General features: G+C 37.2%; 1 protein-coding gene across 1 annotated transcript in view; it reads left to right on the forward strand.

Moving 5' to 3' along the window:
* The window catches only part of ENTHD1 (ENTH domain containing 1), a 95,674-nt gene that overhangs the window by 68,538 nt on the left and 12,007 nt on the right, over window positions 1-15,129 (forward strand). The window contains exon 5 of the mRNA XM_033116298.1: window positions 11,115-11,504. Coding sequence (XP_032972189.1) covers window positions 11,115-11,504 — 390 coding nt within the window. The remainder of the gene's footprint in view (window positions 1-11,114; window positions 11,505-15,129) is intronic.

Raw genomic sequence — 15,129 nt, forward strand, 5'->3', positions numbered from 1 at the left:
CGGTATAATGGAATATAAAATAATATTCAGTAATTCTAGTACCTGAAATAAGGCTGTAGAATTATTGAAAAATGAAAAAGAGTTACCAGTATGGAATATTCCTATCTGTAGGCAAAGTCTTTTAACTCAGAATTAAATCTGAAGTTCTCTTTCAGAAGTGATTTCATCGTCTTCTCAAACTAGCAAAAACATTTTCAGTACCTTCAATAGCATAGCTATTCTCTTTTGTCCTTGGGCTCAAAGCATGGAGGTGTGTTGCTATTGTGTATTTTGTGTTTTTTTTCTTCCTTACTTCAGGCATTGTAGTGATAGTCTGTATTTAAATTTGCTGTCTGACATAGAGAATAAGCTTCTTCCTAAAAATAACTATCAAGAATAATCAAACTAGCTTTGATATGACCAACATTTCAAGGTCCCATTTTATGTTAATCAAGTATATTAGCAGGTGTAAAGCACTGTACAATAAAGAAAACTAGATACAGTCTTAATTTAATACTGGGCTTCCCATCCAAGAGCCTGCTGGGTACATACTTGAGAACAAAGCTCTTTGACATTCAGGTTTAAATGGAAAGAAAATGAGAAACCAGATAAAGCAAGCCAACCAAATTAATTCATTCTCTGCTCGTCTCTGCCTTTTCAGTGGAATTCAGAGAAATTCTCTCTCAGGGAATGCTGGGAAGCCCTCATGAAACAATCACGTTAGTGTTTACAGTGTATACATTTTATGTGATTTGTGTTCAAGCATATAAATATTCATTGCTGTTTTCCATCAAACCTCACAAGTTCTGGGCTCCAGAAAATTTTCCATAAATGCTGTTCATTCTTTATATGGATCTAAGATACATAGACCAACTCTGTACTTAACTCAGTTCCTCTTCAGATGGCCCTGCGTCTCTGAAAGCACCACCAGGGACAAATGGAGTGATCCCAAGGTAAAACTTCACTCATTTCAGAGTTTTGAACTGTGGGAACAATTGTTAGTAAAGAAGCACGGTCCAAGCAGACTTTTTGTTCCTTCCTTTATTCTTCTAGGAAAAAGAGCATTGATTGAGAATTCAGGAATCGGGGGTTCTCATCCTACTTCCGCTCTACAATCATTGTGTGGTCCTGGAAGCCTCAAGATACACACAGGGTCTGTGTGTATCACAACGCGTCGAAATAGTCTAGTTCTCTAAGATGTCTTTCTGTACAGTTGAGTTTATTTTACAATTAGACTATCCAGATACTGATTCATTGAACAAACATTTATCAAATGGTTGTCAGGTACTCTGCTAGTCACCTGTTAAATAAATCGGATAAGATGTGTGCCGTGAAGGGATTTGCTGTCTACTGGAGGTGATAGATATATATGCAAGAAATGATAGCAAGCCATAAACGACAAATTTGTTTACTGCCGTTATCAGAGCTTAGAATAATACCTGCCACATACTTGTACTTAATAAATATTTATCAAAGGGATTAATAATATTTGACATAATGAAATATGAGGAAAATATGAATATTTATGTTATATTATGCAAAACTTTTCATCTTAACTCGGAAGGTAAACTGTTTCACAAAGGCAGTAATATTTGAACTGAGTGTAGAAGAATGAAAGCATTTTTGATAGAGAAAATCAATGAAAGCATTTTTGATAGAGAGCATTTTTGATAGAGGGTAGGGATGAAAGATATTTTAGGCTGAGCGAACAGCGTGAGCAAAAATACAGAAACATGATAATGTATCTCCTTCTAATGGACATCACCCTGGAGGTTGGAAATCAGTTAGCTAACTATGAAGGGATGGGGGTGGGGGGAGCATTTCAGGCCAAAGGAACAGCATGAGTGAAAGCTGGGTGCATAGAGGAAGCGTGGGAGCTTTGACGAACTGAAAGCACTTAAGTATAGCAGGATCATACAGATTTAGGAAAAATAGTACAAAGTGAGGCAAGAAAGGCAAAAGGGGGCTAATTTATGCAGAGCCTTATAAACCATGTTAACTAGTTGGAAGAAGTAGTGGAGAGAAGTGACATCATCTGACTTTCATTTTAGAAAGGTCACACTGGCTGTGCTGTGCAGAATCAACTGAGGGGACAAAACCTCTTAGAGGCTGTGCTAGCAACTGTATCTTCAAAATAACCTGAGTGACTGGGAAGTGGGTGGTCACATTAATAGAGGTAAAATAAACATCCAAGGAGGAGGATTCTGGAGGGTAGCGAGACCTCCCTGTGCAGAGGGATAGGTGTGTGTTTAGGGCTAGACCTCAGCAGGAGTCAGGGCTGAGGATTAAAATGTGTGACTTACTTGCATACAGGTGCTAGATCTAGTCCTAGTTTCAATAAGATAACTGATGACATCACCTTGGGAGATTGTAAAGGAGGAAGAAAAGGGTCAAGAATAGACTGTGTTTTAGAGGAAACAGAGCCTGGGGACAATACGGATGAAGAGATTGCCTAGAGAGCCAGCTAAGGTCTCTTGAAGCATCCATAGAGTAAGGAGGTTCAAGGAGATTGTATTAATATTTCAGTTTCATTCCTCATCATTCACACTATTAGGCAAGAGGTCCGCCAGACCTGGCTTCTTTCTTTCTCTCCAGATTTGGCTCCTCCACTCTCTGCCACACACTTTGCACTGGTGACACTGAATGGTTTGTATTGTTCCATCCATTGGCCACCCTTCCTGTCTTTCTCATCTTGGCTGACTTTCTCATCCTTTTAGCTTGGCTCAAACATCACCTCTTTTAGAAGACTTCCTGGAACCTCTTTTACAGCTTTGTACCTCTAAACCTGGCACAGTGCCTAAATTTAATTTCTTGGTACTTGTTTTATTATTAAATTAACCTTAGAATCTGAATTAGTTCATTGGTCTCCCGGTTGATTTCCTTATTTCTATTCTCTCCCAGCCCCAGAACATTTCATTTAAAAATAGAACAATAATTTTCCTAAAGCACTGTATCAGCCAGAGTCCAGTCAAGAGACAAAAAAAAAGTGCCAGTTATGTTTCTCGCTGCTTCACTGTCAGAATCAATGCACATATTTAAAGTGTATAATTTATACATTTGATAGCTTTTTAATAATTTGATAAGATATACATACACATCTATGGAATGACAACCACAATCAAGATAATGAACATATGCTTCACCCCAAAAGATTCAGTGTGCCCTTGGCAATTCTTTCCACATGCCCTGCGCCATTCCTTTCCCTATGTAACCACCGATCTGCTTTCTGTCATTATAGATTATTTGTTTTGCCTACAATTTTCTATAAATGGAATCATATTGTAGGTACTTTTTTGTCCGACTTCTTTCTCTGTCTGGCATAATTAGTTTGAAGTTCAACCATATTGCTGTGATATTAATAGCTCATTGATTTTTTTCACTGGGTGGTATTTCATTATATGGATCTACTATAATTTGTTTATCCATTCACCTGTTGATGGGCATTTAAGTTTTTTCAGATTTGGGCTATTACAAATAAAGCTGTTAAAAATATTTGTGAAGTGTTTGTGAGGACTGTGGTTTGTTTTCTCTTGGGCAAATACCTAGGAGTGGAATGGCTGGGTCATTTGGTAATTCTGTGCTCAACTTTCTGAGGAACAGCCAAACTGCTTCCCAAAGCAGCTGCACTATTTTACAGTCCCACCAGCAGTGTGTTACTCTACCCGTGTCCTGTGAATGGCGAGGTATCTGCTGGCTGGTGGAGCATGAGCTCTGCAGAGCACGCCTGCTCTTCCTTTCAGGGTGGCTTGCCCTGGCTTCCGGCAGTTTCCTTACCTGCATGCATGATAGCAGGTCTCCACAGCTTTCTCCAGGACTCTGCACTGCAAACTCCAATCACGGTGGCTACCCCAGACCCAGGTGGAATGGAGACCACCGCCCTCTGCCTGGGTCCCCATTCCTGCTCTGTGGCCTGAAAACTCTCTCCAGGCAGTACACTGGGACAGTCCTGGGCTTACCTTGTTTATTTCCCTCTTCCAACATTCACTGTCCTGCGCTGTCTGATGCACAGTGTTTGAATACACCGTTTCATTCGTCTGAATACACTGTTTTATTTATTTTGTCCAGGTTTTTAGTTGTTTCAAGCAGTAGGTTAAATCCAGACCCTGTTCCATCTTAGCCAGAAGAGAAAGTCTAATCAACACTAGTTATTTTAACAGAGAATTTCTTCTTTCACCCATGGATATTTGAAGTGTGTTTTTAAATTTCCAAATATTTGGGAGTATTTTCTTGGTGCATTATTGTTATTTATTTCTAAGTCTGTTGAGACCTATTTTATGGCCCAGCATATGATCTATCTTGGTAAACATACCGTGTGTACCTGCAAACTTAAAAAAAAAAAAAAAAAAAAAGAATGTGTATTCTGCAGTGGTTGAGTGTGGTGCTTTATAAACATTGATTCAGTAAGATAGTTGACAGTGTTATTTATATCTTCTATATTCATATTGATATTTTGTCTATTCTATCAATTGCTGAGAGAGGGTTGTCAAAATTGCCAAATGTGATTTAGCTAGATTTATCCAATTCTCTCTTTAGTTCTGTCAGTTTTTGCTACAATTATCTGTAGCTCTATTATTAGGCATACACACATTTATAACATTTATAAATAACGTTTATAAATAACACACATATATAACATTTAGAAACAGATGTTTGGCCCTTTGTCATTATGAAATGTCCTTTTTACTCTCTAATAATACCCCTTGTCTTGAAGCCTATTTTATCTTATATTAATATAGCCACTCAGCTTTTTTATGCTTATTGTTGTATGGTATATCTTTTTAAATCCTTTTATTTTCAACTTATGTATGACTTTGTTTTTAAGCTATCTCTTGTATGTAGCATATAATTGGATATTGTTTTTTAGCCAGTCTGAAAGTCTATGCTTTGTAATTTACAGTTAGTATACTAATTATTGATATGGTTGGATTTAGGTTTACAATTTTACTTTCTGCTAACCCATCTGTGTTTTATTCCTCTGTTCATTACTGCCTTCTCTTAGGCTAATTCAATATTTTTTAGAATTCCATTTTAATTTATCAATTGGTTTCGTAGTTATACCTCTTTGCGTTAACTTTAGTGTTCTCTTTAGGGATTAAATTATATACCTTTAATTTTTCGCAGTCCCATTGTATCACCACCTCACATAAAATGTAAGTATCTTCCAACTGTGTAAGTACAATTCTCTACCCATCATCTATGCTATAGTTGTCATAAAAATTGCTTTTATACTTGTTATATTGCTTCATATATGATGTTATAATTTTTTTAAAGTCACATACATTTTAAGGAATTAAGAGGAAAAATAATCTTTTTATATTTACCTTTACATTCCCCATTTCTAGCACTCTTCATTCCTTCCTAAAGATCCAGCTTTCTATCATATAATTTCTCTTCAACATGAAATACTTTCTTTGGTATTTCTTGTTACAAAGGCCTCCTAGCAATTAATTCTCTTAGTTTTTGTTCATTGGAAAATGTTTTTATTTTGCCTTCAGTTTTGAAGGATATTGTTGCTGGATATAGAATTCTGCATTAACAGTTTTCTTTTCATCATTTACCAAAAAAATGTCATTCCACCATTTTCTGGCCTCTGTTGTTTCTGATGAAAAGTCAGCTGTCATTCATATCATTCTTCCCTTGTATGTAATGTGTCATCTTTGAATTCTTTCAAGATTTTCTTTTTTATGTTGGGTTATCAGCATTTTGACTATGATGGTAGTAAGTGTGGTTTCCTCTCTGGCTCCCTCTTTACTGGGATTTACCCCCTTATTTTCCTGTGCTGTGGTAGTTCCAAACCCTGTCCTGTGGGTCTTCAAGCCGGTGAAACTGTAGGTTAGCACCCAGTGTAGAGCTGCCTGGAACTTGAGTAACGAGTTGGAAAAACAGGAAAATCACCCAGAGCTCTTCCTTTCTTCCAAATATTGACTCCCTCCAGTTTCTGCCTACTTTTGGCCACTCTCCTGTATCTTCAGGTAGTATTCTATATATTGTCTAGAGTTTCTAGCTCTTATCTACTTGAGGGTTAGTCCAATAGAAACTACTCTGCTATTACCACAAAAATAAAATATAATACATTAGAGAGAACTTAATATAAAGGATGTTGATTAGATATTAAAAAGTTAAAAAAGAATACCAAGATGTCATGGAGGTAGCAGCTGCAGGGATAAACTACCAGACCTGGGGCTGGGGGAGCAAAGGGCAGAGGTTGGAATTATTAAAATTTAACAGCTTGGAGGAAGGGCTTTGTGGGGTGATGACCCAAAACTCTGTGACCCAGGCCTCTCAGGAGGAGGGTTCTGGCTGGCTGGTGCTAATGTTATTAAGGGAGCATGATAAAGCTGCTTCCACAAGTGTTGGGGAAAAGTACAACTGGAAGTAATGCTGTTGATAGAGAGAAGAAGCAGTATAAGGGTGGTGCTGTCAAAAGCAGGAAGAAAATGGGAAGGAGCAAGTTGTAGAAACTTATCTCCTCCAGTCTTCCAATCTCCCTTTAGCACCTCCCATTGGCAGAACCTAACAAAAAGTTAACTGGAAAAACAGAAATGTGGTTTGTGATGACGCATCCCCAGGATCACAAAGTGAAGAGACAACAGCTTAATAATAACTGACATCATCCATCTATTGGCTACTCAGCATCCATATGCATTCTTCTACATATATTTGAATGTCTGACCAACAAAAACATCTCTAACTATCTTATGTACAAATGAAGATCCTCTCCCCAAAGTCATGAACCATAAAGTCCCCAGAATTCCAAGGTAGCCTGTCTTCCAGTTGCTGAAACTTTTTGGAGTTCTGTGGTGAGAACTGGTTTCTTTCATGTTGGCTTTTCCCACTCTAGGCCTTTAGAGCTTTGCTTCTTCACTCCAGCAACTTTTCCTTTTCTAACAATTTGTTGACATCTTTCATCTTTTGTTGTCCTTTCTTTTGCCCTTCTAGGTTTATACTTTTTTCTTCTACTTTTGTCATTTTAATGGGTTTTGGGAGGGAGAGGAGGTAAATGAATGTGTCTTGTAGCAGATGCTATTAATGGCCCACCCCGTGTTGTCTTGGCCTCCGTCTGAGTACAACTGCAGACCTAGTCACCCGTTCACAACACACTGAGAGCGCCGGTGTCTCTCTGCTTCTCTACCTGAAACTTTTCCCTGGAACCTTGACACTCATTCTACGTGCAGGATAGCCTAGAAATGCCAAAGATTTAGCACTCCTGGGGCAACCTTCAGCCAGGGAAGGTAAGAGTGAATAAATATTCCACCTTCCCATTCCTGAAAGGACACTTCTGAGGCACCCAGCAGGATTGACCCTCATTGGCCCCATTGGTAACCTGGTCATTAATACACTGTATTGGCTTTTGTCCCCTTTGTACTTGACCTTTCCCTGTCCCTCAGTTGTGTTCTTGGGGTCACCAGCCTTAGTCAGTGATCCAAGTCTTTTTCTCAGAGTCTGCTTTTGGAAGAATCCAAACTGGAACATGTTCAATTTACTGTGTTATACAAATATATTCTTTATGTTCACTCACTGAGAAACTACAATCTCCTAGATATTGTAAAATTGAACTTATAACTTATATTATTAGTTATCTTTATCATACATCTGCTTTTGAGTGTGTGTACATCTATGCAAGCATCTGTATATGTATATACTGTTTCTTTCTACCTATCTACCTACCTAGCTATCCAAAATCCACACTTGATCCTAAGTTCACTGACAGTAGGAACTATGACTTCCACTTATATATGTTGCCAGTGCAAACAGTGGGTGCTCAATATGTGTTTCTTTATTGATCATTCTTACTTTTAGTCTTCACCATATCGTATATATCATTATACATAAAATCAATATATAAAATTGATATTAGATAATTTATAAATTAAGGAATTATTAAATTTAACAAATACTAGGGGTGCCAAAAAATGGATACAAGTGGACACTTTGGTCAACGTTGCTCAAGCAGTAAGTAGTTCACCGTAATCAGAAGTGTCTGAACACTGATGGTAACCACTTTGAGCATGTCTTGTAATTGCAGAAGTCAAATGTCACTTGTATTCATCTTTTATTATCGGTATATATTGAGCATTACAATTTTAATACAGTTTTCCTTTCTTAAAACATGTATACATTTTTTTGGCACCCTCTGTATTTGCATACCTGGAAAAAGCTCTATATCACATATAATTAGATGAAAAAATGAGTTTACAGGAAGAAATATTTATTATTTCAGAGAAGGGAAGGATTAGGATGGAGTGATAAACTTTATTGGAAATAGCTTCCAAACGTAGTAATTTTTTGAAATGGGCCTTGAGGAATTGATAGGATTTAAAAGGATAGAGAAGGGGGAGAGGGTGTCCGGTGTTAGAGTGCAGGGTAAGGAATCAGTGGTAATGGAGATGAACATTAATTAACTTGGAGAAGGAAGATAAAGGGACCTGAATGGACATGGGGTATATGAGTAGTGAAGAGGGTGGCCTGACGGCTTAGTTTTCTGTTGAGTAGTGATAGAGATAAGCAATAGAGCGCCTTTAAAACCCAAAGAATTTAGACTTTGTCCCTGAAATAAGAGGGAGTTTTTGAAGGATCTTTGAATATGAACTATAAATAACTAAAGTAGGGATTAAATTGAAGAGGATTAATTTGGCATGTTGCACAGAAAGAACAGGGGTAAACCAAGGCTGATGGCACAGAAACCTAGTTCCACTTGCTTTCTAGAATTTTCAGGCTTCTTTAGCATTCTGTTTAAGCAAACATTTCCTCTTTTAGATAACCTACTATGCATTTAAAAATCAGTGGTTTTTTTTGTTTTTTGTCTTCATGCTTTTCTCTTTTAGATCATAGTATTTTATTCATTAAAAACATTATGGGTTAAAAAGAAAAAAAATGTCTAAGCAACCAAATTTTACTCTGTTCTTCCTTAACTATTGGGAAAGGGGGTTGATAGAATGACTTCAGTCTGTTTTGTTTCATTGAATTTTGAGGTATTTTTTTATTCTTTTGTAATTTTAAGTTTTTGCACTAAACATTAAAACAATGGTAATGTAGATAATATTATACATTATACATATACCATTTTGAGATTTAAATTGAGTGTTATGAATATTTTCATCAGAAAGCCTTTGTCATTTTGAATTATCTTAGGTTACATATTACTAAATTTTAAGATGATTCTATTACTACAGAAAAAGACTTTGCTCCCCATTTTTCTCACATGTAACATGAAAGTCAATGAAAAAATATTTGACTGAAATTTACTTTTAAGGAACACTTTTACGTAAATATGGTGATGTACTTTGGAATACTATAAATCTAATATTCTACTAAGACTATATTAGTGTTTTTAACAGAACTTTTTATCAACTAGATATAACTTGATTATATGCAAATTAGGAGTATCATAGAAATTATTTTCATCTACCAGTTTTCCATTTCCTTCAATCATTATTAAGTAACTTATATTCAATTCAGGGATAAAAAGGCATTATTTTTCCTTTATTCTTGTGCTTCAGTTTGTCCTTTCACTCAACGAGCAGTTATTGAACACATCCTGTGTGAAGGGCACTGTTAGGTGCTGGGACACAAAGATGACCCCTAATAAGGTCTCCTCAAGGAGGCGGTTTTCAGGTATGGGGGCCAGACTTGTACTAAATGAGATGAAGTGTTACAATCACGCACAGGGCTCCAAACAGGATATGGTAAGGCAGACTATAATAGGATAGGGCCAGGAAAGAAAAGGGTTGGGGAAAGCTTTATAGGGAAGGTGATACTTGAATTGAGTTTTAAAAGATGAGAAAGCTTAGGGATGAGAGAGGGTTGGGAAAAACTGAAATTCCTGGTAGAGGTAGTGATGTAAGTTCCTTGAATTGTCTAACTGGTATACTAGCAGCGTTATTTGGCCCAGGCTGGCTTCAACTGTGAATGAAAATGGATAGGAAGGTTTTTAGTGTCAAAGAAAATTTCTTTTTGTTAATAACTCAGAGCCTGAAAGTGCTGATGATAGCATATAAATGTGCATTTTAGGTACATAAATGTTGAATCACTGATGTTGTATACCTGAAACTAATATAAAATTGTATGTCAACTATAATTTAAAGTAAATTTAAAAAAATAAATGTGCATTATGAGGTTTGTTATGATGTACATTGTGATATATAAATACTCGATGATGAATTACACAAGTTCTGTATCCTCTTCTTTTTTTCGGAGCTTCAAATGATAGAATCACCTAGTTATGCTTCTAATTTCATGAACTCTCCCTCTTTGAAATAATTTTCTTTCTTTCCATATCTAACTTCAGATGAAACTATTTGAGAGCAAGTCCAGCACTGAGAGTGTTGATTAACAATTTGCATCTAGAAATTTGGACCAGGCTCATAATTCATAGGTTCAAGAGATATATATTCCTATAGCAGACCTATTTTAAATTTCAATTCCTTAAAATTCCTCCAATTCCTTCTATTTGTAACTAACATTATTTTTCTGTTATATTCCGGGTACTTTGTTATATTCTAGGTACTTTGGTGATATTAATGAATAAAATGGACAAAGATCCCCAACCTGATGGAAATTACATTTTAGTAATCATCGCAATGGCTCTGAAAGATTGCTTCTTTACTCCCACGTAGACAAAGGGTTTAATTAAAGTTAGGCCACTTCCTAAAGTAATTTCTTTCATAGGCTTTGTAGAAACACTGGGGCAAAAGGACATTTTTTATTTCAGGGGAAAAAGACTTTTTTGTAGCTGGGGGTTCTGTAAGGCTAGACCAGCATTACGTGGTATATTTTCTCTAGTTTATCTTGTAAAAAGTGGAAGTTTGAAGGTTCTAAAAATACAGTGGCTTCAGAGACAGATAAATGGGTGAAGGAAGATATATTTAAAGACAGTCATTTGAAGCTTTCCTTGCCTTGCACTTCAATAAGGGGAGAGAGAGAGAAAAGGCAGCCACCAAATGACTAATGCATCAGTTGTAGTGTGGATATGCTTCAAATAGGCAGAATAGAAACATACTAAGAAAGTAGAAATGACTAAATAGGAAAGAATTCTGTTATGACATAAAAAAATTAATTGATTAAAATTGCAACATTTGAAATAGAGTATTTTTGGTTTTATTTTTTGAGTATAGTTCTTATTTGGTATTTTACAGATGCAGTGCCTCCTCCCTCAGAAAATAACCCATCTCTGCAGATAAATGTGAGTTTAGACAAATCAGACAGTACCATTACAAATACCGTAACAGAAAACTGTTTGCAAATGCCTCTAAAAAAGCGGTCAACTGCGAAAGGTATTGAAACATTGACAACTTTGCCAGCATTTTGGTCAAGTAAAGAAGAGTTTATCAGCCCTAATTTAAGGACATCAAAGTCAGATTCTACTTTCTACGACCAAGCCTCCGTAGAGACACTCTATGTCTCTCCCTCATTCAAAATGTTTGACTCATTGAAGGAGATTGTAATCAATGCGGACTCCCAGAAATCAACACAACCCAGCATTGCTCAGACGGATAATGAAAACCTCAAGACCTTAACGACATTGGGTGAGTCTGAAAAAAAAAAACCCACCACAAACAAACAAACAAAAAACTCCTTTGAAGCATTCATCTTTTACTTTTCTCTGCTTTCTGTCCCCTTTCTGTCCCCTTTTACCTCCTTTTACTCTCCATCCAGTGGCTTGAAAATGTACATGCCATAGAAGTACTTCTTAGTTGTGTCCCTTTTATTAAAGGGCTAACAGGCAGTTCATCATTGTGGGTTCCAAATGTTTGATTAAAGCACAAGTTCTGAGAAATTTTGATGGAGAACAAATTAGAAAGAACCAGCATTAAGTAAGAGCTTCCTGTTAGACATTTAGGTTATTTATTAAGAGACTACATGAAAAAGAATTGGTTATTGTGTGTGTTGGTATATATACACAAACACAATATATGTGCACGTGCCCTTTTTTTTTTTAGCGGGCTGTGTACTGATTTCAAAAAAAAGTCATGGAGAATCTCTTCTTTTTTCTGTCTTATAAAACATTAAGAGAGTTGCAGTACTGTTTTGACTGGATGATGAAAGATAAAGCGGTCGAGATTCCAGGTTGTTGGCTGTCATTTATTAAATCCTACATTTTATAATTATACTTTCTTCTGTAAAGTTAATTAGTAAGAAAATAATTTGTTTGCTCATGCATTTTTCAAAGACTAAATCATTTTATTGGTTCTTATTATAATAATGCTTACTAACTCATATAAAGTTTTTAATATAAGTCTTTTAAACTGCCTCACACTCAGGTCCAAAGTACCATATAAATACAAACAGTAGAAGCCAATATGTTGAAGTTAAAGAAATGTATCTTGGTGCTAGTAAGGTCAGTGAATAATAAAAGATTCTCCTTATAACCCTTTCCAGAATTTTTAGAATTGAATAACCTAAAAATACGGATTCTAGTTTTGTCACCAAATTCACTTTTCTGCAGAGACTGCTGATGTAGAAACTGGTTATAATGGCTTATGTGCATGGCTGTCTCCTGAGAAGTTGTTACTTTTGGTTAATTTCTTTCACAAATACCACAAAAAGATCATTGAACATCGTTTTTGGCACTGCCTGTGTACCAAGTACCTAATTATAAAAATTAGCTAGAGTTCCTCCAAAACCAGTTAGCAAGGAGGACTTTTGCTTCTACTTATAATGAAGTAGATAGTATTGGTCTGACCCTCCACCAAAAATACCAGTTAAAGCTGGAAAACTATTAAAAACTGGTTTGAAGTCATTGTAAAACAGCGAAAGTGGAAAACACAGGATGGGTCAAGATCATAGGGAAAGGAGCCATGATATTATAGTATAATAAAAAATGTATATTTGGTCTTCTTTCTGGGTTCCTGGCACAGCTTCTAAAACTCTTGTTATTTCCTGTGTGATAGGAGTGAGAAGAGAGCCTTTTGGTATTTGTAATAAGCCCCTTTCAATCATACCTGAGTTTATGCTAATGAGGTGACTCTTGGAGAATGGGGCTGGTTGGGAGAGTAACCAATCAGGAGATCAGAGGGTTGGAACTTTCAGCCCCACCCCCAGCCTCTTGGGAGTAGGGAGGGGCTGGAGGTTGAGTTAATCACCAATGGCCAATGATTTGATCAATCATGCCTACATAATGGAACTCATATTCACCTCAGTTTTCCATCTTTGGATCATTTGCATATTATCACAGCAGGGTGATAGAAGCTGAGGGAAAATCAGGGAATGTCAGGGCTTTCCCCCTCTCACTGAGCTTTGGAGATAAGGTTAGAGTTTGGGGCTCCTATAGTGGCAGATTCAAAGGTCCAATATTCCAGAGGGGAGGGAATCATAGAGAAAAAAGTCCAAAAGTCTTTGTGTAATTTCTTACAGAAACATTTGCCTATTGCTAAGCTAGACATGTTCTGGATGAGATACCAAGAAACTGAAAGGGAAGCAGCTTCTAAGAGAGCAATAAGCTAAGCAGAGATTCTGAAAATCTTGTGGTCCTAGGAGACAGCTGTTGGAGATCAGGATTTGTCTAATGCAGAGGCTCAGGAAAATACTCCATGCTTTCAGTTGGGACCTCTGACAGGCTCCACTCTACGCGTCAGAACTATACTCTAGGAGTAAGGACAAACCAGAAATACAGCAGCCCTCACAAATGCTGCAATCCAGCTTCAACTACAGCATCGTGATAGCCTTGTATTGTCTGTCTTCTAGAAGACAATGCTTTCTTGAGAACTAATACCATTTTTCGTGCAAAATTTTTGGCATTCAACAAAAAAATTACACGCCATACCAGGAAATGAACAAATGGCCAGAAATATAGGAGTAAAACAGACAACAGAAACAAAGTCACAGATAATCTAGATACTGAAGTTATAAGACAGATCCTTCTAAATAATTATGATTAATATGATCAAGAAGACAGAGGAAAAAATAGAGAACTTCATCAGAATACGAGTATCTATAAAAGAAGAATCAAATGAAAATTCCAGAGCTGAGAAATAAGAAGTTGAAATTAAGACTCTATCCTTCCAGAAAGGGCATTCCAGGCTGAGGAATAATATTGAGCCGTGACTGAGCAAAGAGATCTTGGGGACCTCGGTGGAACAGCCAGAGTGACCAGATAACTAATATTTCCCACTTAAACTATGGCCCCTTGTCATGTTCCTAAAGATCAAATAGCCTTCCAGGCCCTGCACAGTCTAGCTTCTGCCTCTCTCAGCAGCCTGGCGTTCTTTCCATTTGTCAAATAAGCCATGTGGCCTCACCACTTTTGGACTCTTGTTCCCTCTAACTTCTTACCCACCCCTTCTCTAATTCACTCATACTCATCCTTCAGAGGTCAGCTCAAGCATCATTTCTTCAAGATTTCCTGATCCCTAGATTATTTCATATCCCCCCAACTGTATGCTATCTTAGTACCCTGTAATCCTTCTTCGTAGCACTTATTACATTCTAATTAAGTATAATTACATGTGTATTAAGTTGTTTACTGTCTTTCCCACCCAAGTGGAATGTCAGCTTCATGAGGGAAGCGACCATGTCTGCCCTGTTTATTATTATACCCCCAGCACCAACCATAGTGCCCTGCACGTAGAGGCACTCAATATTTAATAAGCAAACTAAAGACAGCTTAGTGGAGCAGGAATGGAAAATGTGTGTGAAGGAGGAATAGAAAACACCGAACAATTAAGCCAGGACTTATATATGCCAGGTTCAGTTTGGGCTTTATTTTGAAGACAATGCAAGTCACTAAAAATTTGAAGTCAGGTGAGTGGCTTTACAAATGTGTTTTAGAAAAATTACTCTGTCAGAGAATGTGGTAGATTGATTTGCAGGGGGGGCAACAGGGCAGCAGCACCTCAGAGGCTGTTGTAGGAAAGGAGGGCTGAGAGGTCAGAGACGAGAAGGCGGGATAGAGGGAGACAATAGGAGATAGAGCGTGATCTGGGGGAGGTGGGCCAGAATCCAGCACAGAGTCACCTCAGCCTGAGGGCCTGTAAGGAAGGAGGAGAAAGGATGAGGGAAGGGTTTTGTTGATTTTAGTAATTAAGACTTATCGAGCCTCCTCAATATCTTATTGTCTGATGTCACCTGCCAAGACTGAGGAGTTGGGAGTGGCATAGTAGCATGAAGAGACTGGTAGAGATTTCGAGTAGCCACTCTAGAGAACGGAAGAGG

Source organism: Rhinolophus ferrumequinum, chromosome 10 (genome assembly GCF_004115265.2).
Source record: "Rhinolophus ferrumequinum isolate MPI-CBG mRhiFer1 chromosome 10, mRhiFer1_v1.p, whole genome shotgun sequence".
NCBI lineage: Eukaryota > Metazoa > Chordata > Mammalia > Chiroptera > Rhinolophidae > Rhinolophus > Rhinolophus ferrumequinum.